We start from the raw sequence: 22,022 nt of genomic DNA on the forward strand, positions 1-22,022 counted from the left end.
TACTTTTGTTTCAGTAGATATGTTTAAGACCAAGAGGCTCAATACACATTTGTATATGTATTTCTTGGTGTGCCAGTTAAAGGGTTAATCTGTCTGTCTGTCTCTATCTCTCTATCTCTGTCTGTCTGTAACTCTCTATCTCTCTCTAGCTCTCTGTCTGTCTGTCTCTATCTCTCTATCTCTGTCTGTCTGTCTGTATCTCTCTGTCTGTCTGTCTGTCTGTCTGTCTGTATCTCTCTCTAGCTCTGTCTGTCTGTCTCTCTCTCTGTATATGTGTGTGTGTGTGTGTGTGTGTGTGTGTGTGTGTGTGTGTGTGTGTGTGTGTGTGTGTGTGTGTGTGAGAGACAGGGTGTGTGTGTGTGTGACAGGGTGTGTGTGTGAGACAGGGTGTGTGTGTGAGACTGTGTGTGTGTGTGTGTGTGTGTGTGTGTGTGTGTGTGTGTGTGTGTGTGTGTGTGTGTGAGTGTGTGTGTGTGTGTGTGTGTGTGACAGGGTGATAATGACACTTAAGTGATGAACTCTGTTCTCATTTTAGGGGTTATTATCGTAATAGATGAATGTACAGAGGGGCTTGGGGATGTGTTAGCCAGGAATTATAACAGTGTTATATCTGTCAAAACAACAAGCTACACAATCTCCTTTTTATAGACTTTACCTCCCGCTGGGAAAGCATGTGCAGCAACATCAGTATGTGTGTGTGTGTATGTATGTGTGAGTGTGTGTGTGTATGTGTGAGTGTGTGTGTGTGTGCGTGAGTGTGTGTGTGTATATGTGAGTGTGTGTGTGTGTGTGTGTGTATGTGTGAGTGTGTGTGTTTTGACACCAGAAGGCACTATTTTTCTGTTGTTGTGATTGTGTAAGCCCCATTAGTTCCACATCAGGCCCATTAGTTCCACATCAGGCCCATTAGTTCCACATCAGGCCCATTAGTTCCACATCAGACCCATTAGTTCCACATCAGGCCCATTAGTTCCACATCAGGCCCATTAGTTCCACATCAGGCCCATTAGTTCCACATCAGGCCCATTAATTCCACATCAGACCCATTAATTCCACATCAGACCCATTAGTTCCACATCAGGCCCATTAGTTCCACATCAGACCCATTAGTTCCACATCAGACCCATTAATTCCACATCAGACCCATTAGTTCCACATCAGGCCCATTAGTTCCACATCAGGCCCATTAGTTCCACATCAGCCCCATTAGTGCCACATCAGGCCCATTAGTTCCACATCAGGCCCATTAGTTCCACATCAGGCCCATTAGTTCCACATCAGGCCCATTAGTTCCACATCAGGCCCATTAGTTCCACATCAGGCCCATTAGTTCCACATCAGGCCCATTAGTTCCACATCAGACCCATTAGTTCCACATCAGGCCCACTAGTTCCACATCAGGCCCATTAGTTCCACATCAGGCCCATTAGTGCCACATCAGGCCCATTAGTTCCACATCAGACCCATTAGTTCCACATCAGGCCCATTAGTTCCACATCAGGCCCATTAGTTCCACATCAGGCCCATTAGTGCCACATCAGGCCCATTAGTTCCACATCAGACCCATTAGTTCCACATCAGGCCCATTAGTTCCACATCAGGCCCATTAGTTAGTGTTAATCTGCAAAATTGTAATTATTCGCCTACCTCCTCATGCCTTTTGCACACAATGTATATAGACTCTCTTTTTTTTCTACTGTGTTATTGACTTGTTAATTGTGTTATTGACTTGTTAATTGTTTACTCCATGTGTAACTCTGTGTTGTCTGTTCACACTGCTATGCTTTATCTTGGCCAGGTCGCAGTTGTAAATGAGAACTTGTTCTCAACTAGCCTACCTGGTTAAATAAAGGTGAAATATATATTTTTTTTAAACATCAGACCCATTAGTTCCACATCAGACACTCCTCTAACAGGCCCACTGTCTAACTTGTTTTTCATAGGCCAAAATCCTATGGGAAAAATGAATGGGTTGGAAGGATGAAATACATTTGGAAGCAGAGATGAAGCTGCCATTGCTGCACTGCTATCACACATGTTACATCTCTAGGGACATAGACCTTCAATCACTATGAGACATGGACAACCCAGATGGTTCCAATTTACCCCTCTGTTCATGGACTAACACCATCCTCTATCCTGTCCTCCTCTCTCTGGCAGATCTGGATGCCATGTTGGGGCCGCAACAGTTCAGGGGCGTGGCCAACTTTAGCACATTCCTATTGGACCGTTCGTCTGGCATTCTCTTCCTGGGTGCGAGAGATGCCATACTGGCCGTGGACACCAACAACCTGACACAGCCACCACGCACGGTGAGGGAGGGAGGTAGGGCGGGAGGTAGGGAGGGAGGGAGGGAGGGAGATGGGGAGGGAGGGAGAGGGTGTGTTGGTTGGCAGCTTTTGGTGGTGGGGGGGATGGTTGTGTGTGTTGATGGGATGGTTTTGGTGGTGGAGGGGGGTGGTTGTGTGTGTCTGGATTGTATTCTATATATCATTATATATTATATTTATATTTTCCTATTATTGTATAGCAATATGATCAATCACTGAGTTTGATATCTGAGTGTCATCTTATTTAATTAAGTTGACCTTGTCCCTGATAGTTTGTATATTTGACTGAATTAATTGAGGTATATTTGCATATTCAGTCTAATTTGCCAAATAAGCTCCTGCATATTCATGTTTCACATAGTGTTTTTAATGAGAGGATGGAAAGATGATGCACTTACATATATCTGTCTTTTCATCTGTCCATCTCTCTGTCTCTGTCTCTCTCTCTCTCTCTGTCTCTGTCTCTGTCTCTGTCTCTGTCTCTGTCTCTCTCTCTCTCTGTCTCTGTCTCTGTCTCTGTCTCTCTCTCTCTCTCTCTCTCTCTCTCTGTCTCTCTCTCTCTGTCTCTCTTTCTCTTTCTCTTTCTCTGTCTCTGTCTCTGTCTCTGTCTCTGTCTCTGTCTCTCTCTCTCTCTCTCTCTCTCTCTCTCTCTCTCTCTCTCTCTCTCTCTCTCTCTCTCTCTCTCTCTCTCTCTCTCTCTCTCTCTCTCTCTCCTCTCTCCTCTCTCCTCTCTCTAGATTGTGTGGGATGTTCCCGAGGAGAAGAGGAAGTCCTGTGTGGCCAAGGGAAAGACAGAGGTGTGTGTGTGTGCCTCTCTGCGTGTGTGTTTGTGTGTGAACGCCTACGCCTGTATGTGTGTGTGTGTGCACTAACACACCTGTTGCACTGTGTTCTTGGCTTTGTTGTTGTTTGAACTACAGGGTAATTTCACTGCTCTGTCTCCCCCTGTCTGTAACAACTGCATCCAATAACCACAGAGAGACAGTATTTTAAATAATAATAATATAATATTTTTATAATGTAATTCATATAACAAAATGTAATAATTATATAATGTGTTATGTCGCCCCCTATATGGTGTATAATAATAATAATATAATATATTTATAACGTGTATAATTCTATAATGCGCTATGTCGCCCCCTACAGGGCGACTGTAATAACTACCTCCGTCTGTTGGAGTTTCTTGGAAACGGGTGGATATACGTCTGTGGAACCTATGCTTTTGACCCCCAGTGTGCCTTCCTGGTGAGCGTGTGACTGTGCAATGAGCCCGCAATTGAACCCTTCTAACATGTTTACACACACTTGTTCACACACCAAAGTGACACACACAAACACACAAAAACACACACACACACACGTGTAAATACGCCCCCCCCCCCTCTCCCCCAAACACACATCTATTCAATAATTTATCCTCATCCCTCTCTCTTTCAGAACATGTCTTCCTTCTCTTTGGAGCGGGGGGAGAATGGAGGGGTGAGGATGGAGACTGGGAAAGGGAAATGCCCCTTTGAGCCCAGCCAGCACTATACAGCTGTTATGGCAGGTATTAGAAGACACGCTGTACACACACACTGTATACACACACTGTACACACACGCTGTACACACACACTGTACACACACACTGTACACACACACACACTGTACACACACACTGTATACACACACACTGTACACACACACTGTACACACACACACTGTACACACACACTGTACAAACACACTGTACACACACATTGTACACACACACTGTACAAACACACTGTACACACACACACTGTACACACACACTGTACACACACACTGTACAAACACACTGTACACACACACTGTACACACACACTGTACACACACACACTGTAAAAACACACTGTACACACACACACACACACACACTGTACACACTGTACACACTGTACACACACACACACACACACACACACACACACACACACACACACACACACACACACACACACACTCTACAAACACACTGTACAAACACACTGTACACACACACTGTACACACACACTGTGCACACACACTGTACACACACACACACACACACTGTACAAACACACTGTACACACACACAGTACACACACACTGTACACACACACACAGTACACACACACTGTACGCACACACTGTACACACACTGTACACACACACACACACACACACACACTGTACAAACACACAGTACACACACACTGTACACACACACTGTACACACACACACACACACACACACTGTACACACACATTGTGCAAACACACTGTACACACACTATACATACACACTATACACACACACTGTACACACACACACACACTGTACACACGCTGTACACACACACACACACACACACACACACACACACACACACACTACACACACGCTGTACAAACACAATGTACACACACACACACTACACACACACTGTACACACACAAACACACACTGTACAAACACACTACACACACTGTACAAACACAATGTACACACACACTGTACACACACAAACACATTGTACACACACACTGTACACACACAAACACACTACACACATACTGTACACATACACCGTACAAACACACTGCACACACACACTGTACAAACACACACTGTACACACACACTGTACACACACACTGTACACCCACACACTGTACAAACACACTGTACACCCGCACACTGTACAAACACACTGTACACACACACACTGGACAAACACACACTGTACAAACACACACTGTACACACCCACTCTACAAACACACTGAACACACACACTGTACACACACACTCTGCAAACACACTGAACACACACACTGTACAGACACACTGTACAAACACACTGTACAAACACACACTGTACAAACACACTGCACACACACACACTGTACAAACACACTGCACACGCACACAGACAGGTAATATATGCATTGTTTTTACACTCGGTAAGTAACTACCACAGTGGCTTTGGGGTGAGAGTGTCTGCCCTGTGGTGAGTGTCCTGTCCAGGGGTTGTACTGGCACATCAAGCTGTCTCATTGCAGAAATAGGAGACAGACTAGTGTCCTGTCCAGGGGTTGTACTGGTACATCAAGCTGTCTCATTGCAGAAATAGGAGACAGACTAGTGTCCTGTCCAGGGGTTGTACTGGCACATCAAGCTGTCTCATTGCAGAAATAGGAGACAGACTAGTGTCCTGTCCAGGGGTTGTACTGGTACATCAAGCTGTCTCATTGCAGAAATAGGAGACAGACTAGTGTCCTGTCCAGGGGTTGTACTGGCACATCAAGCTGTCTCATTGCAGAAATAGGAGACAGACTAGTGTCCTGTCCAGGGGTTGTACTGGTACATCAAGCTGTCTCATTGCAGAAATAGGAGACAGACTAGTGTCCTGTCCAGGGGTTGTACTGGTACATCAAGCTGTCTCATTGCAGAAATAGGAGACAGACTAGTGTCCTGTCTTGGGGTTGCTCTCTCTAGGCCGTTCTGACTCGGACAAGGCTAACTTACTAACTTGGCAAACACTAATACACACCAGAGTACACACTCGAATACACACTTTAACAGCAGTCCAACACACTCAAATACACACCCTAATACATACTCTAATACTCACTCAGCTATGGCTACCCCCCCCGGTCTATCTCTTTCTCTCTTTCTCTTTCTCTCTAGGAGGTATCTTGTACACGGCCGCCACGAGTAACTTCCTGGGAACGTTGTTCGATATCTCCCGGGCAACCGGACAGGAGCAGGAACGTATCCGCACCGAGAGATCCATCAACTGGCTCAGTGGTTAGAGAACACACACACACACACACACACACGCACGCACGCGCACACACACACACACACACACACACACACACGCGCACACACACACGCACACGCACAGACACACGCACACACACACACGCACGCACGCACACACACACACACGCACACACACACACACGCACACACACACACACGCTGTGCTTCCCACACTACTAAACCCACGCTGTTTATAGGTGTGTATGTGTGTCTCTCTCTCTGCAGACCCAGAGTTTGTGTCGTCGGTGTTCATACAACAGGATGAAGACAACAACCCACAGGGTGAAGACAACAAGATCTACTTCTTCTTTACTGAGGTCGCCAAGGAGTACGACCTCTACACTAAGGTCAAAGTTCCCAGGGTCGCACGTGTCTGCAAGGTATGTCTATGGGGCAGAGGAGGTGGTGGTGGTGGAGGTCTGTCTATTTGTTTGTCTCTTTGTCGTTGCTTGATCCTAGCAAATACATAGGATTCCCACTCCTCACATAGTTTTGGGTGAGACCATCCGAGCCACCTCTTTATGTTTTGGGTGAGACCATCCTAGCCACCTCTTTATATTTTGGGTGAGACCATCCTAGCCACCTCTTTATATTTTGGGTGAGACCATCCTAGCCACCTCTTTATATTTTGGGTGAGACCATCCTAGCCACCTCTTTATATTTTGGGAGACACCATCCTAGCCACCTCTTTATATTTTGGGTGAGACCATCCGAGCCACCTCTTTATGTTTTGGGTGGGACCATCCTAGCCACCTCTTTATGTTTTGGGTGAGACCATCCTAGCCACCTCTTTATATTTTGGGTGAGACCATCCTAGCCACCTCTTTATATTTTGGGAGAGACCATCCTAGCCACCTCTTTATATTTTGGGTGAGACCATCCTAGCCACCTCTTTATATTTTGGGTGAGACCATCCTAGCCACCTCTTTATATTTTGGGTGAGACCATCCTAGCCACCTCTTTATATTTTGGGTGAGACCATCCTAGCCACCTCTTTATATTTTGGGTGAGACCATCCTAGCCACCTCTTTATATTTTGGGTGAGACCATCCTAGCCACCTCTTTATATTTTGGGTGAGACCATCCTAGCCACCTCTTTATATTTTGGGTGAGACCATCCTAGCTACCTCTTTATGTTTTGGGTGAGACCATCCTAGCCACCTCTTTATGTTTTGGGTGAGACCATCCTAGCCACCTCTTTATATTTTGGGTGAGACCATCCTAGCCACCTCTTTATATTTTGGGTGAGACCATCCTAGCCACCTCTTTATATTTTGGGTGAGACCATCCTAGCCACCTCTTTATATTTTGGGTGAGACCATCCTAGCCACCTCTTTATATTTTGGGTGAGACCATCCTAGCCACCTCTTTATATTTTGGGTGAGACCATCCTAGCCACCTCTTTATATTTTGGGTGAGACCATCCTAGCCACCTCTTTATGTTTTGGGTGAGACCATCCTAGCCACCTCTTTATATTTTGGGTGAGACCATCCTAGCCACCTCTTTATATTTTGGGTGAGACCATCCTAGCCACCTCTTTATATTTTGGGTGAGACCATCCTAGCCACCTCTTTATATTTTGGGTGAGACCATCCTAGCCACCTCTTTATATTTTGGGTGAGACCATCCTAGCCACCTCTTTATATTTTGGGTGAGACCATCCTAGCCACCTCTTTATATTTTGGGTGAGACCATCCTAGCCACCTCTTTATATTTTGGGTGAGACCATCCTAGCCACCTCTTTATATTTTGGGTGAGACCATCCTAGCCACCTCTTTATATTTTGGGTGAGACCATCCTAGCCACCTCTTTATGTTTTGGGTGAGACCATCCTAGCCACCTCTTTATATTTTGGGTGAGACCATCCTAGCCACCTCTTTATATTTTGGGTGAGACCATCCTAGCCACCTCTTTATATTTTGGGTGAGACCATCCTAGCCACCTCTTTATATTTTGGGTGAGACCATCCTAGCCACCTCTTTATGTTTTGGGTGAGACCATCCTAGCCACCTCTTTATATTTTGGGTGAGACCATCCTAGCCACCTCTTTATATTTTGGGTGAGACCATCCTAGCCACCTCTTTATATTTTGGGTGAGACCATCCTAGCCACCTCTTTATATTTTGGGTGAGACCATCCTAGCCACCTCTTTATGTTTTGGGTGAGACCATCCATCAATTCTCTCTCTTTTTCTTTCCTCCTTCTTTATTCTCTTTTCACTGTATCTTTATACACCCCCCCCTCTCCCACCACCCCCTCTCTCCACCAACTTCTCTCTTTCTCCCCCTCTCCCACCACCCCCTCTCTCCACCACCCCTTCTCTCCACCAACCTCTCTCTCCACCAACCTCTCTCTTTCTCCCCCTCTCCCACCACTGCTCTCTCCACCAACCTCTCTCTATCTCCCCCTCTCCCACCACCCCCCCTCTCCACCAACCTCTCTCTTTCTCCCCCTCTCCCACCACCCCCTCTCTCCACCAACCTCTCTATTTCTCCCCCTCTCCCATCACCCCTCCTCTCTCCCCCTCTCTCTCCAACCCCTCTTTCTCTCCCCCCGTCTCTCTCTCCACCCCCCCTCTTTCTCTCCCCCTCTCTCTCTCTCCACCCCCTCTTTCTCTCCCCCTCTCTCTCTCTCCAACCCCCCTCTTTCTCTCCTTCTCTCTCTCTCTCCTCCCCTCCCCCCCTCTATCTATCTTTAGTCTGATGTAGGCGGTATGAAGACGTTACAGAGGCGTTGGACCACCTTCCTCAAGGCTCAGTTGGTGTGTGAGGACAGAGCCAGCGGACAGCGTTACAACATACTGACTGATGTCTACACAAAACAACACACATCTGGAGACCCTAGCTCTACACACTTCTATGGTCTCTTCACATCTCAGTGGTAAGAATGGAGGGATGGAGGGATGGATGGAGGGATGGATGGAGGGATGGATGGAGGGGAGGAGGGATGGATGGAGGGGAGGAGGGATGGATGGAGGGGAGGAGGGATGGATGGAGGGATGGATGGAGGGGAGGAGGGATGGATGGAGGGATGGATGGCGGATGGATGGAGGGGAGGAGGGATGGATGGAGGGGAGGAGGGATGGATGGAGGGATGGATGTAGGGGAGGAGGGATGGATGGAGGGGAGGAGGGATGGATGGAGGGATGGATGGAGGGGAGGAGGGATGGATGGAGGGATGGAGGGATGGATGGAGGGGAGGAGGGATGGATGGAGGGGAGGAGGGATGGATGGAGGGGAGGAGGGATGGATGGAGGGGAGGAGAGATGGATGGAGGGATGGAGGGATGGATGGAGGGATGGATGGAGGGGAGGAGGGATGGATGGAGGGGAGGAGGGATGGATGGAGGGGAGGAGGGATGGATGGAGGGATGGATGGAGGGGAGGAGGGATGGATGGAGGGATGGATGGAGGGGAGGAGGGATGGATGGATGCAGGGATAGAGGGAGGGGAGGATGGATGGAGACACATCAGATGTCTGTGACCAGGCGGAAAAAAAACTTTCCAAGCCAAACCTTCATATCACAACCGCTAACCGCTAACCGCTACACACAGCCTACATTGTCTCGTCACCATTAGACCTGTGGCGGTCATGACATTTTGTCAGACGGTTATTGTCATGCAAAAGACTGCCGGGCTCACGGTAATTAACCGTTAATTAATTAACACATAGTGTTAGCATCTCCTGGTCTCCATGCATACAATGCATGTATTTCGGAAGAACAGAATGTGAGTTGTCCTACTGCATGTTATCTGGCTGTGCTCCCTGCCACAGGCTGTAGGCTTGTTCATTTAGCTGACAAGATATGCTTAGAAGTCCCGTGCCATTATTTAATATTATATGATTTTATAGTAAGAAGAATATAATTGAACTCATCTGAATAAAATATAAATGATTTTTTTCCAATTCAGGAGCAAGTGGCTATGTTGAGCTTAAAAGTGTTCATTTGAAAAATGTCCTATACACTAGATTTAGTTACTTGACAACTTTAGTTGTGAATGATACAAACCTTAGAAATCAAAGCATATATGGGCTGCATGGTTGGACTATAGGACTACTGATGATTTGAGAAAGTCGCAAAAGAAAGCTTGTGTTCTGTCCCTCCGGCTGCACAGCTGTTCTCTCGTCAAGTGATCCTATTTTCACCCATCAGACTCTTCTCAATTTAATCGCGTCTTTACTAACATGGCAAATTAGTTTAGATTTAGAATGGGCCGTTATCACATGGTCAGGAACAGGGGGAAAAGACATCCTTAGGCACTCGAATAGCAAATGGAGGCCGTGTGCTTTCCTGCTGGTCCGTTTTCCTGCTGATGCCTGGTACGCTACTTGGGTTTTATAGCAGAGCTGTGCTGAATATGAGAGGCTGAGAAATAAATATAACAACACTAATTTCACTCCACACATTAACCACTGTTGGTCTCACTGCACGACAGGTGACATTCTGCCAAAACCTCTGTATGCCATCGGGCTCTCCAAACCTGTTCCTGCAGCTACCCAGCGCTTAATTTAGGAAACCAAGTGAAATCTGTTCGTGAACATCGATAGTAACATGTTTTCGCAACGAAACATATTTAAATAAACTGTTGACAGCCCTGGAGAAAGGAATAAAGGAGGAATAGAGGAGATGAAAACAAACAGGGTGCTGAGATATTGTGTAGATAAAGGTAATGTGTAACCTAATTAATGAATCCCTATTACTAGGTTATTTAAAATCATATCCAAATTCACTATAATTGTAAGCTAACTGTATGCCGCCCAGTACAATCAATGACCCAACCACATCGCTGAGGTCTAAAGGATCTCTTCCAGACTCCGGGGTAGAAAATATTTGAGCGTGGGCCTCCCGAGTGGTGCAGCGGTCTAAGGCACTGCTAGAGGCGTCACTACAGACCTGGGTTTGATCCCAGGCTGGATCACAACCGGCCGTGTTCGGGAGTCCATAGGGCGGCAAACAAATGGCCCAGTGTCATCCGGGTTAAGGGAGGGTTTGGCCGGGGGGTTTACATGGCTCATCGCCATCTAGCGACCCCTTGTGGCGGGCCGGGCCCCTGCAGGCTGATCTCGTTGTCAGTGGAACGGTGTTTCCTCCGACACATTAGTGCAGCTTCTGGGTTAAGTGGGCAGGTGTTAAGGAGCGTGGTTTGCCAGGTCATGTTTCGGAGGACACATGACTCGACCTTCACCTCCCGAGCCAGTTTGGGAGTTGCTTAAAAAAGAGGGTAAAATACAACAACAAAATTATATATACAGTATATATACACTACTGTTCAAAAGTTTGAGGTCACTTAGAAATGTCCTTGTTTTTCAAAGAAAAGCACATTTTTTGTCCATTAAAATAACATCAAATTGATCAGAAATACAGTGTAGACATTGTTAATGTTGTAAATGACTATTGTAGCTCGAAACGGCAGATTTTTTAATGGAATATCTACATAGGTGTACAGAGGCCCATTATCAGCAACCATCACTCCTGTGTTCTAATGGCACGTTGTGTTAGCTAATCCAAGTGTATCATTTTAAAAGGCTAATTGATCATTAGAAAACACTTTTGCAATTATGTTAGCACAGCTGAAAACTGTTGTTCTGATTAAAGAAGCAATAAAACTGGCCTTCGTTAGACTAGTTGAGTATCTGGAGAATCAGCATTTGTGGGTTCTATTACAGGCTCAAAATGGCCAGAAACAAACACCTTTCTTTTGAAACTTGTCAGTCTATTCTGGTTCTGAGAAATGAAGGCTATTACATGTGAGAAATTTCCAAGAAATTTAAGATCTTTTACAACGCTGTGTATACTCCCTTCACAGAACAGCTCAAACGGGCTCTAACCAGAATAGAAAGAGGAGTGGGAGGCCCCGGTGCACAACTAAGCAAGAGGACAAGTACATTAGAGTGTCTAATTTGAGAAACAGACGCCTCACAAATCCTCAACTAGCAGCTTCATTAAATAGTACCGGCAAAGCACCAGTCTCAACATCAGCAGTGAAGAGGCGACTCCGGGATGCTGGCCTCTATGACTCATGACTGCCGGTGTGGTGGTAATGTGGTCACCATATTAGCTAACGTCATAATCAACACAGCTACTAGAACTAACACGTTTGGTTAACCCGCTACAATCACGCAGTACAGCAAGCAGTTTAGCAGTTAAGCAGTTACACCTGCATGCCCCAGTGGCAATAAATTCATACAACCAAAAACGTACCTTGACTCAGAAGAGTTCCAGTGTTGGATAGCCATAGACAGCTAGCTAACATAGCATCCCTCTCTGTTGGATAGCCATAGACAGCTAGCTAACATAGCATCCCTCTCTGTTGGATAGCCATAGACAGCTAGCTAACATAGCATCCCTCTCTGTTGGATAGCCATAGACAGCTAGCTAACATAGCATACCTCTCTGTTGGATAGCCATAGACAGCTAGCTAACATAGCATCCCTCTCTGTTGGATAGCCATAGACAGCTAGCTAACATAGCATCCCTCTCTGTTGGATAGCCATAGACAGCTAGCTAACATAGCATCCCTCTCTGTTTGATCCGGGTGTTTGAGTAGGCTAAACCAGCTAGCGACACTTGCCACTAGGTAAGTGAAAGTGAAAAAATATTTGGTATAAATTAATTTGTTCAAAACTGTTGTCTTTTGCTCTCTTTGAGTCAATTACTCACCACATTTGATGCACTGCAGCTCTAGCTGTAGTTTATGCTTTCAGTACTAGATTCATTCTCTGATCCTTTGATTGGGTGGACAACATGTCAGTTCATGCTGCAAGACCTCTGATAGGTTGGAGGACGTCCTCCGGAAGTTGTCATAATTACTATGTAAGCCTATGGAATGGGGTGAGAACCACGAGCCTCCTAGGTTTTGAATTGAAGTCAATGTACCGAGAGGAGGATGGAAGCGATCTGTCCTCCGGCTACATCATGGTATTACCCTACAGAGTGCTGCTGAGGCTACTGTAGACCTTCTTTGCAAAACAGTGTATTGTAATCAATTATTTGACAACGCGCATATATTTAGTGTAGTTTTATCTAAAAATGATAACTTCTTGAATGTTTCACGATTTACATTTGTATGAAATTCACTGAAGAGGATGGTCCTCCCCTTCCTCTGAGGAGGAGCCCCCACTGGTAGAGAGTGGAGAGAGGGAGAGACAACAACAAGGACATGTGAAACTTCCCTTCATTATACATGATCACATAAATCAAATCCTCTCTCTCTCTCCCTCCTGTGTGTGTGTGTGTGTGTGTGTGTGTGTGTGTGTGTGTGTGTGTGTGTGTGTGTGTGTGTGTGTGTGTGTGTGTGTGTGTGTGTGTGTGTGTGTGTGTGTGTGTGTGTGTAGGGAGCATGAGGAGTTGTCAGCGGTGTGTGTCTACAGTCTGGCTGACATCAGTAAAGTGATGGACGGACCCTTTAAGGAACTGAAGAAGACCTGTGAGAACTGGATCAACCCAGAACCAGTACCAACACCTAGACCTGGACAGGTACAGTCTAGAACACATTACCTATAACCAGTACCAACACCTAGACCTGGACAGGTACAGTCTAGAACACATTACCTAGAACCAGTACCAACACCTAGACCCTGACAGGTACAGTCTAGAACACATTACCCAGAACCAGTACCAACACCTAGACCTGGACAGGTACAGTCTAGAACACATTACCCAGAACCAGTACCAACAACTAGACCCTGACAGGTACAGTCTAGAACACATTACCTAGAACCAGTACCAACAGCTAGACCTGGACAGGTACAGTCTAGAACACATTACCTAGAACCAGTACCAACACCTAGACCCTGACAGGTACAGTCTAGAACACATTACCTAGAACTAGTACCAACACCTAGACCAGGAAAGGTACAGTCTAGAACACATTACCCAGAACCAGTACAAACACCTAGACCTGGACAGGTACAGTCTAGAACACATTACCCAGAACCAGTACCAACACCTAGACCAGGACAGGTCCGTGCTTCTACACCTGCATTGCTTGCTGTTTGGGGTTTTAAGGCTGTTTTTCTGTACAGCACGTTGAGATATCAGCTGATGTACGAAGGGCTAAAAAATACATTTGATTTGACAGGTACAGTCTAGAACACATTACCTAGAACCAGTACCAACACCTAGACCCTGACAGGTACAGTCTAGAACACATTACCTAGAACCAGTACCAACACCTAGACCCTGACAGGTGCAGTCTAGAACACATTACCTAGAACCAGTACTAACACTTAGACCATGACAGGTACAGTCTAGAACACATTACCTAGAACCAGTACCAACACCTAGACCCTGACAGGTACAGTCTAGAACACATTACCTAGAACCAGTACCAACACCTAGACCCTGACAGGTACAGTCTAGAACACATTACCCAGAACCAGTACCAACACCTAGACCCTGACAGGTACAGTCTAGAACACATTACCTAGAACCAGTACCAACACCTAGACCCTGACAGGTACAGTCTAGAACACATTACCTAGAACCGGTACCAACACCTAGACCAGGACAGGTACAGTCTAGAACATATTACCTAGAACCAGTACCAACACCTAGAAGAGGACAGGTACAGTCTAGAACACATTACCTAGAACCAGTAACAACACCTAGACCAGGACAGGTACAGTCTAGAACACATTACCTAGAACCAGTACCAACACCTAGACCAGGACAGGTACAGTCTAGAACACATTACCTAGAACCAGTACCAACACCTAGACCAGGACAGGTACAGTCTAGAACACATTACCTAGAACCTGTACCAACACCTAGAACAGGACAGGTACAGTCTAGAACACATTACCTAGAACCAGTAACACCTAGACCCTGACAGGTACCCTGTACCAGGCTACACCAGGACCTGCCTAGTTAAATGTTCTAGAAGATAGATGAAGATAGATGAAGGAGTTAAGAACTTTAAATCTGAACAAAATCTTTCCTTTACCCAGTGTCTGAACAGTGCTCTGAGAGCGGAGGGCTTCGAGTCTTCTCTGAAGCTGCCGGACAAGGTAATATATAATACAGTATAATATAATATATATATATATATAATGTAATGTATAGTAATATAAATATACTAATCTATATCAATATAATATAATATATATATAATGTATAGTAATAATATAAATATACTAATCTATATCAATATAATATATATATAATAACAATAATAATATTATATATGCTTGAAGGTGTTGACGTTTATGAGAGACCACCCTCTGATGGAGAACAACGTGATCGCAGCGCCTCTACTGGTGAGGAGGGGCATCACGTACACTAAAGTAGCTGTTACCAGGACGACCACGGGGTCGGACGATGATCAGAGAAACGCAGCCACCGTGCTGCACCTGGGAACAGGTGAGAGGGGGGGGGGGGGGGGGGGGGAGTGAGCAAGTAGGGGAGGAGGAGTGGAAGGAGAGAAAGGAGTGTTGATGGGGTAAAGGATGGATGGATTGATGGTAGAAGAAGGATGGATGATAAAGGGAGGATGGATGGTAAAGGGAGGATGGATGATAAAGGGAGGATGGATGATAAAGGGAGGATGGATGATAAAGGGAGGATGGATGATAAAGGGAGGATGGATGATAAAGGGAGGATGGATGGTAAAGGGAGGATGGATGATAAAGGGAGGATGGATGGTAAAGGGAGGATGGATGATAAAGGGAGGATGGACGGTAAAGGGAGGATGGATGGTAAAGGGAGGATGGATGATAAAGGGAGGATGGATGATAAAGGGAGGATGGATGATAAAGGGAGGATGGACGGTAAAGGGAGGATGGATGATAAAGGGAGGATGGATGATAAAGGGAGGATGGATGGTAAAGGGAGTGGGGATGATAAAGGGAGGATGGACGATAAAGGGAGGATGGATGATAAAGGGAGGATGGATGATAAAGGGAGGATGGGTGGTAAAGGGAGGATGGATGATAAAGGGAGGATGGATGATAAAGGGAGGATGGATGATAAAGGGAATGTGATGGTAAAGGGAGGATGGATGGTAAAGGGAGGATGGATGATAAAGGGAGGATGGATGATAAAGGGAGGATGGATGATAAAGGGAGGATGGATGGTAAAGGGAGGATGGATGATAAAGGGAGGATGGATGATAAAGGGAGGATGGATGGTAAAGGGAGTGGGGATGATAAAGGGAGGATGGACGATAAAGGGAGGATGGATGATAAAGGGAGGATGGATGATAAAGGGAGGATGGATGATAAAGAGAGGATGGATGGTAAAGGGAGGATGGATGATAAAGGGAGGATGGATGATAAAGGGAGGATTGATGATAAAGGGAGGATGGATGATAAAGGGTAAAGGGAGGATGGATGATAAAGGGAGGATGGATGATAAAGGGAGGATGGATGATAAAGGGAGGATGGTGATAAAGGGAGGATGGTTGGTAAAGGGAGGATGGATGATAAAGGGAGGATGGATGGTAAAGGGAGGATGGATGATAAAGGGGGGATGGATGATAAAGGGAGGATGGATGATAAAGGGAGGATGGGTGATAAAGGGAGGATGGATGATAAAGGGAGGATGGATGGATGGATGATAAAGGGAGGATGGATGATAAAGGGAGGATGGATGGTAAAGGGAGGATGGATGATAAAGGGAGGATGGATGATAAAGGGAGGATGGACGATAAAGGGAGGTTGGATGATAAAGGGAGGATGGATGATAAAGGGAGGATGGATGATAAAGGGAGGAAGGATGATAAAGGGAGGATGGATGATAAAGGGAGGATGGACGATAAAGGGAGGATGGATGATAAAGGGAGGATGGATGATAAAGGGAGGATGGATGGTAAAGGGAGGATGGATGATAAAGGGAGGATGGATGGTAAAGGGAGGATGGATGATAAAGGGAGGATGGATGGTAAAGGGAGGATGGATGATAAAGGGAGGATGGACGATAAAGGGAGGATGGATGATAAAGGGAGGATGGATGGTAAAGGTAGGATGGATGGTAAAGGGAGGATGGATGGTAAAGGGAGGATGGATGATAAAGGGAGGATGGATGATAAAGGGAGGATGGATGATAAAGGGAGGATGGTGATAAAGGGAGGATGGTTGGTAAAGGGAGAATGGATGATAAAGGGAGGATGGATGGTAAAGGGAGGATGGATGATAAAGGGGGGATGGATGATAAAGGGAGGATGGATGATAAAGGGAGGATGGATGATAAAGGGAGGATGGGTGATAAAGGGAGGATGGATGATAAAGGGAGGATGGATGGATGGATGATAAAGGGAGGATGGATGATAAAGGGAGGATGGATGGTAAAGGGAGGATGGATGATAAAGGGAGGATGGATGATAAAGGGAGGATGGACGATAAAGGGAGGTTGGATGATAAAGGGAGGATGGATGATAAAGGGAGGATGGATGATAAAGGGAGGAAGGATGATAAAGGGAGGATGGATGATAAAGGGAGGATGGACGATAAAGGGAGGATGGATGATAAAGGGAGGATGGATGATAAAGGGAGGATGGATGGTAAAGGGAGGATGGATGATAAAGGGAGGATGGATGGTAAAGGGAGGATGGATGATAAAGGGAGGATGGATGGTAAAGGGAGGATGGATGATAAAGGGAGGATGGACGATAAAGGGAGGATGGATGATAAAGGGAGGATGGATGGTAAAGGGAGGAAGGATGGTAAAGGGAGGAAGGATGGTAAAGGGAGGATGGATGGTAAAGGGAGGATGGATGATAAAGGGAGGATGGATGATAAAGGGAGGATGGATGGTAAAGGGAGGATGGATGATAAAGGGAGGAAGGATGGTAAAGGGAGGATGGATGATAAAGGGAGGAAGGATGGTATAGTGAAAGGAAGTCTTCTGGAAGGTGAAAGGAGGGATCTTGAAAATACTTTAAAAAGAATGCTTGTGACAAAGGGAACTCCAATGAGAGTGTGCTTTCATCTTTTTAACGTGTCTGTGTGTGTGTGCGTGTGTCTATGTCTTTGTCTATCTGTGTGTGTGTCTATGTGTGTGTGTGTGTCTATGTGTGTCTGTGTGTGTCTGTGTGCATGTGTGTGTGTGTGTGTGTGTGTTTATCTGTGTGTGTGTGTGTGTCTATGTCTTTGTCTATGTGTGTGTGTGTCTTTGTGTGTGTGTGTGTCTATGTGTGTCTGTGTGTGTCTGTGTGTGTCCTGTGTGTGTGTGTGTTTATCTCTGTGTGTGTGTGTGTGTGTGTGTGTGTGTCTGTGTGTCTGTGTGTCTGTCTGTGTGTGTGTGACCACCAGATCGTGGGGAGCTCCATAGAGTACTGGTGGTAGGACACATCACTACACTACTACAGGAGATACCTCTCTTCTCTGCACAGGAACCTGTCAACAACATACTGCTACACAAGGTAACACACACACGCATGCACACTCACACACACACACACACACACACACACACACACACACACACACACACACGCAGACATGCACACTCACACACACACACACACACACACACACACACACACACACACACACACACACACACACACACACACACACACACACACACACACACACACGCAGACATGCACACTCACACACTCTTTCTATCTCTCTATTAGACAAGCACACACACGAGCTAAACTTCTATTCCTTCTTCACCTCCCTCCCTCCCTCCCTCCCTCCCTCCCTCCCTCCCTCCCTCCCTCCCTCCCTCCCTCCCTCCCTCCCTCCCTCCCTCCCTCCCTCTCCTCTCCTCTCCTCTCCTCTCCTCTCCTCTCCCTCTCTCCCCAGGGGCAGGCTCTAGTAGGTACCCCCCTATCCCTGGCCCGTGTGGGGGCAGAGGGATGCAGCCTTTACCCCAGCTGTGAGGTGTGTGCCCGGGCCAGACCCCTGGGGTGTGTCTGGCGGGCCAAAGAGGGAGCCTGTGGCCCCGGTATGACAGAGTGAGTAACACACACACACACACACACACAAGCACACGCACTTGCACACAATCTTACCCTCTGTGTGTGTCTGTGTGTGTATGTGTCTGTGTGTGTGTGTGTGTGTGTGTGTGTGTGTGTGTGTGTGTGTGTGTGTGTGTGTGTGTGTGTGTGTGTGTGTGTGTTGCAGGCCCATCCAGGGACAGGAGGTTGAAGATGCTCTGAAGCTGTGTGACAGCGGAGAAGGTGCTTGATAATCAACGATAATAGATAATAGACGTCTACACGTTTACATGACTGCAAAGACTTTCCAGATTATAGAAAAGTCTTTCCAGATTATAGAAAAGTCTTTCCAGATTATAGATGCAAATGATCAATATAAAAAAAACTGTCATTTTGTTTTTAACTCCTCCCCCCTCCCCCCCTCCCCCCCTCCCCCCTCCCTCCCTCCCCCCTCGCTCCCTCCCCCCCTCCCCCCCTCCCTCCCTCCCTCCCCCCCTCCCCCCCTCCCTCCCTCCCCCCCTCCCCCCCTCCCTCCCTCCCCCCTCCCTCCCTCCCCCCTCCAGGTCGTTGTTCCCCTGTCCTGCGAGAGCTACGTGTCTCTGTGGGTCTCCATGTTCTGCTACCTTGTGTCCAGGTGTCAACACGCCCCTGTACCTGGGAACACCCGCCACACAGGTGATGCTTTATGTAATGTAACAATACAACAACAACAAATACAAATAACAACATCAAGAAGAACAACAATAAATGTCTCATTTTATCTCGTTATTTTCTGCATGTGATGTTTTTGCTCCCCAGACACACCCGTCAACATCACTCTGACCTGGAGGTCACTGTCACAGAGGAAAGCCTGGGGACATACACCTGTCTATGTCAGGTAGGCTGAACACACACCACACACACACACACCACACACACCACACACACACACACCACACACACACAGACAGACACAGACACAGAAACAGACACAGACACACACACCACACACAACACACACACACACACACACACACACACCACACACACACACACACACCACACACACCACACACACACACACACACACCACACCACACACACACACACACACACACCACACACACACCACACACACACACACACACACAAGCATATGGATGTGCGTACGTTCACTCTGTGCTACCCCTCCCCATTCCACACACTTTGTTCTCTCCTTCTCCTCTCTCCCTCCTGTCCCCCCACTCCCCTCTCTCCCTCCTGTCCCCCCACTCCCCTTTCTCCCTCCTGTCCCCCCACTCCCCTTTCTCCCTCCTGTCCCCCCACTCCCCTTTCTCCCTCCTGTCCCCCCACTCCCCTCTCTCCCTCCTGTCCCCCCACTCCCCTCTCTCCCTCCTGTCCCCCCACTCCCCTCTCTCCCTCCTGTCCCCCCACTCCCCTCTCTCCCTCCTGTCCCCCCACTCCCCTCTCTCCCTCCTGTCCCCCCTAGTCCATGTCTCTCCCCCACCAGGAGGGTGGACCAGTGGGTAAAGACGAGTGTCCTGACTGTGGAGAAGTGAACTCTTAATGACTTGTTTTACTGTGTGTTTGTGGTCCAGGAGGGTGGACCAGAGGGTAAGGAGGAGAGTCCTGTCTGTCGCAGAGCCTCCTACCATCTCACCCTGGAGGGTCCCAGCGCTGGGGGGGCCATGGCGATGGCTGGAGGACGTCACCTACTGGCCATCTACATGCTCTGCTTCATGTAGGATAAACACACACACACACACATGTGGACACACACATGCACGCAAGCATATGCACATACTTACGCACACACACATACATCTTCACTCACTCTTTGCTGCTCTCAAAATTGAACTAAATCTCTCTTTAACACCCTGATCCCCTCTCTCCTCCAGCCTGGGCGTCGCTCTCGGAGGCTTCCTTCTCTACTTCTTGTCCCGCCGACGCGTGATTGGCCAGCGCCACCCAGACCACTCCCTTTCCTCGGAGAAAGGGCAGGACTTGCTGGGCTCCTCGGCGACACCGCAGTCACCTAGCAGCGGCAGTTTGCTGTCGGAGGGGTTCCCATTAACGGAGAAGAGAGGAAATGGAACACTGCTACTGACACACCAGCATGGCAACGGCAACGGTGGTCACCACGGCAACTACGGCGTCGCTGGTGGCAACGGCGGCTGCGACGGTAACCACGGCCACGTCGGCGGCCACGGCAACGCCGGCTACGCCAACAACGCTAACTGTAACGTGCAGACGGCAGCGAGCGCTGTGAATGGGCTGAAGCTTCACGTTCAGGAGATGGTGACGGACGAGAGGAGGGGGGGAGAGAGAGAGAGGAGGAGGCCGGAGGGAGGACAGGGGGATGAGGAGGACGAGGGGCTAGGGGAGGGGTTGGGGGGAATTGAGGAGGAGTTAGCAGGGTTTGCGTTGTTTAAGTTACCAGCACCATTAGCCCAGTGTGAGGAGAGTTCAATCTGATACACGGTGATAGAGGCATGACCAAGATACACGAGTTGAGAAAAGAGACACATAGTTTGCGTCCCAAAGGCCACCCTGGTTCATGAGCACTGCACTATATAGAGAATAGTGTGCCATTTGAAAAGAGAAACATTACTGAGCTCTTCTCTTGTCTATTGCTGAACACAGACGAAACAGGGATGAAAAGAGAGACATTACTGAGCTCTTCTCTGTCTATTGCTGAACACAGACGAAACAGGGATGAAAAGAGAGACATTACTGAGCTCTTCTCTGTCTATTGCTGAACACAGACGAAACAGGGATGAAAAGAGAGACATTACTGAGCTCTTCTCTGTCTATTGCTGAACACATACGAAACAGGGATGAAAAGAGAGACATTATTGAGCTCTTCTCTGTCTATTGCTGAACACAGACGAAACAGGGATGAAAAGAGAGACATTACTGAGCTCTTCTCTGTCTATTGCTGAACACAGACAAAACAGGGATGAAAAGAGAGAGAGAAAGGGTGGGATACGGAG

The 22,022-nt window shown here is 47.2% G+C and overlaps 1 protein-coding gene across 1 annotated transcript in view; it reads left to right on the forward strand.

The window, feature by feature from the left end:
- The window catches only part of LOC139417038 (sema domain, immunoglobulin domain (Ig), transmembrane domain (TM) and short cytoplasmic domain, (semaphorin) 4F), a 98,254-nt gene extending 76,750 nt beyond the window's left edge, over positions 1–21,504 (forward strand). Inside the window, exons 2-18 of the mRNA XM_071166272.1 lie at positions 2,161–2,312; positions 3,068–3,127; positions 3,480–3,578; positions 3,771–3,882; positions 6,029–6,148; positions 6,392–6,546; positions 8,866–9,047; positions 13,502–13,643; positions 15,116–15,175; positions 15,362–15,527; positions 18,416–18,525; positions 18,917–19,068; positions 19,238–19,293; positions 19,614–19,725; positions 19,849–19,927; positions 20,628–20,770; positions 20,928–21,504. Coding sequence (XP_071022373.1) covers positions 2,161–2,312; positions 3,068–3,127; positions 3,480–3,578; positions 3,771–3,882; positions 6,029–6,148; positions 6,392–6,546; positions 8,866–9,047; positions 13,502–13,643; positions 15,116–15,175; positions 15,362–15,527; positions 18,416–18,525; positions 18,917–19,068; positions 19,238–19,293; positions 19,614–19,725; positions 19,849–19,927; positions 20,628–20,770; positions 20,928–21,504 — 2,477 coding nt within the window. The remainder of the gene's footprint in view (positions 1–2,160; positions 2,313–3,067; positions 3,128–3,479; positions 3,579–3,770; positions 3,883–6,028; positions 6,149–6,391; positions 6,547–8,865; positions 9,048–13,501; positions 13,644–15,115; positions 15,176–15,361; positions 15,528–18,415; positions 18,526–18,916; positions 19,069–19,237; positions 19,294–19,613; positions 19,726–19,848; positions 19,928–20,627; positions 20,771–20,927) is intronic.
- Positions 21,505–22,022: the final 518 nt, after the last annotated feature.

The sequence above is a fragment of the Oncorhynchus clarkii genome, chromosome 9, assembly GCF_045791955.1.
Source record: "Oncorhynchus clarkii lewisi isolate Uvic-CL-2024 chromosome 9, UVic_Ocla_1.0, whole genome shotgun sequence".
NCBI classification, from domain to species: Eukaryota; Metazoa; Chordata; class Actinopteri; order Salmoniformes; family Salmonidae; genus Oncorhynchus; species Oncorhynchus clarkii.